The sequence below is a fragment of the Lactuca virosa genome, chromosome 2 (genome assembly GCF_052849685.1).
Source record: "Lactuca virosa cultivar CGN04683 chromosome 2, Lactuca_virosa_CGN04683_v6, whole genome shotgun sequence".
NCBI lineage: Eukaryota > Viridiplantae > Streptophyta > Magnoliopsida > Asterales > Asteraceae > Lactuca > Lactuca virosa.
In genome coordinates, this window is record NC_136427.1 from 164581742 (window position 1) to 164584422 (window position 2681).

Sequence of the window (2681 nt, forward strand, 5' to 3'; positions counted from 1 at the left end):
CTCTCAAAAGTTTTTTTATCTATAAAATATTAAAATAAAATATACATTCTTAATAGTTATTTATAAATTTCAAATCATAACTAAATAATAGGTTTTTGCTTATTGTGTAAAATGCGGTAATGTTATAATTATACGTGGTTTTAAAATGTTTTAGGTTTTAAAAATCAAATTATAAAAACCGATCCAGCCAAATTAATTGGATCGGATCAGATCAGATTTGAATTTAATTTGTACTATTCGCATCTATGTTTTGAAAACCGAAATCAATTTGGATTCACTTTATTGGATTGGAACAAACCGATCCATACAAACAAACACCCGTCCGAGCAAACCCTAGGAAAGGAAAGGGAAAGACGATGGTTGATCCAAATCGAATTCCGTCTAAACCTACACCGATTAGCGATGAAGTCAAATGTGTGAAAATTATTGGTAAGAAATTTCAGGTGACGATTTCTCAATTCTTTGATATCTAGATTCATGGGATTGATCCTGCTATATTGACATTAAAACCGATGATTCCTTTGAAACCCTAATTCTGGGCTTGTTTAATCGATATGCACTATAACTGCTGTCAATTATTCGACTTATATCAATGAATTTGTGGATTAAATCATGTCTCTGTTAACAGGTCCACTGATAAACGGTAAACCAGTTCAATTCGGTTCTGCAAAGGTACAACATAGGTTTCGTGCAAAAGAAGTAAGTAAACATCCTTTGTTTCGTTTTCTACACCAATGTTTCTCTCTTCACGACACAAATATGAATTGTTTCTATTGAACTCTGTTGTTATTTTTAGTTACTCAAGATTATCGGTGATGAAGATGAAGTCATAACGTCCATTCACACTACCTCAAAAGCCGAAATCAGGATTCTAGAACATGCCCCAGCCAAGAAAGATGGTCAGTTATATATCCAAATTCTGGGTAGTGATCTCCAAGTCCAAATTGCTGAATTCCTCATTAAGGAAGCAATCAAAGAGGTAAAACAAACAATTCTACTTTCAACACCTGTAATTATTACAGTTTTATGTATACTAATATTAAAAACCAACATTTTCAGGGATATACAGAGCCATTAATCCCTACACCTTTAATGCCAACACCTATTTTTAAACTTGCCATAAACATTGAGTTAGACCAAGTTGAACCTTTCATGGGCACCAATGGCATCAATATTTTGAAGATTGAATCAGAATCCAAGACATGGATAGAGGTTAGTTTATAATTATGGTCAAACCATGGTTAACCGATTTCATTTGATACTAATATACATATAACTAGGTGGATACATTGGAGAGAAAGGTCAAGGTATATGGTCAAAAGGAGGAGGATATTTTTAAGGCCAAGTTGATGATTAATGATCAGCTTGGTCAGGTGGTAAGTTATATATATATATATATATATATATATATATATATATATATATATATATATATATATATATATATATATATATATATATATGTTTATGTGATTGGATTACAAGAAACGGTTTGATTGATTGTTTTTTGGTTTTATTAGAATAAGGAACTTAAAGTGAGAAGTAATGGGGCTGCTAAAGAAGTTGGATCTAGTGAACAGTTGGGGAAGATGGATATTGATTCTGGAATTGAAGAAAGTAGTGAACAGTTGGGGAAGATGAATATTGATTCTGGAATTGAAGAAAGTGATGATGATTCTGGTACCAGCACAAAAAAAAAAATAGCCTGATGTGTAGCTAAATAACAGATTCTGGTGGTGATGATTCTGTAACTAAAAAAGTAGAATTGTTTTTTTTTAACTGTTTTATCACTTTTTAGGATTAATAATTGAAGGGAGTTTAAAGAACAAAGGGTATGTAATATTATTTGTCTTGTTAGTTTATTATCTTGTTTCAGCTTTTTCTGAGTAATTATTGCTTAGTAATCTATGAAAACTAGATACTAAGTGGAGTTTCTGGTCTAATCTGTTTTACATATGTGGTTCTAGTTTTGTGAAATCCCTGGGCTTATGTATATAACTTTACTGTGTACATGACCATATTTACTATTTAATCATTTGTTAATTGCTATTTTTGGATTGTCACAAAAAGTTTATTACAGTTTTGGGTTGGTTGGGCTGGATTCTCTTGAGTTTAAGTTTTTATTGGGTTTGGATTGCATTTGGTGTGAGAACTCCTTCCTAATAAAGTTTGATGATAGTTTTTGGAAATTTGCTTCAGGTTTAATCATCTATGATTGGATTGTTGGTACTTGGTAGTCTCTCAAGAACAGGCTTGCCATATATTTCATAATATTTTTTCTGTTTTGATTTGTGACCATTTTGTTGTGGTTCTTCTGATTGTTTTCTTAGGCCTAATTGGAATTTTGGGGTTTTTTAGGCCCTTTAGTTCCATTTGTAATAAAGTCATATTTACCATTTAACAAGAGCTCACAAATTTGAAATATTGCTTTTTAATTTTAAGCTAGCTAGTAGGCACTACGAGAGCATAACTAATATTATTGGCTTTTTGAAATGCATTAAGACAAGTTTACATAGGGATTTTGAAACATTTAGTTTGTATAATAAGTTTTTTTAAGTAAAAAAGTTGTTACATTGTTGATTTTGAAATTTATGTTCTATATTGGTTTGTTGTATTTCAACCACATACAAAATGGGGCATTACTGTATCGTTTTGTCCCGGGCATGAAAAACCTTTGGACC

At 31.3% G+C, this 2681-nt stretch overlaps 1 protein-coding gene across 2 annotated transcripts; it reads left to right on the top strand.

Annotated features, from left to right (window-relative positions):
* The first annotated feature begins 272 nt into the window (after positions 1-272).
* On the top strand, positions 273-1878 carry LOC145159683 (uncharacterized). Of its 2 annotated transcripts, none has more exons than XM_079078704.1 (6): positions 273-429; positions 629-699; positions 797-979; positions 1060-1212; positions 1281-1376; positions 1521-1878. In XM_079078704.1, exons 1-6 carry the CDS (start codon positions 357-359, stop codon positions 1707-1709), a joined length of 765 nt encoding a protein of 254 aa, XP_078934830.1. In that variant the 5' UTR covers positions 273-356; the 3' UTR covers positions 1710-1878. The 2 variants fall into 2 exon arrangements, with proteins under 2 accessions (XP_078934830.1, XP_078934831.1); XM_079078705.1 differs by having other exon boundaries at positions 1281-1307.
* The last annotated feature ends 803 nt before the right edge of the window (positions 1879-2681 follow it).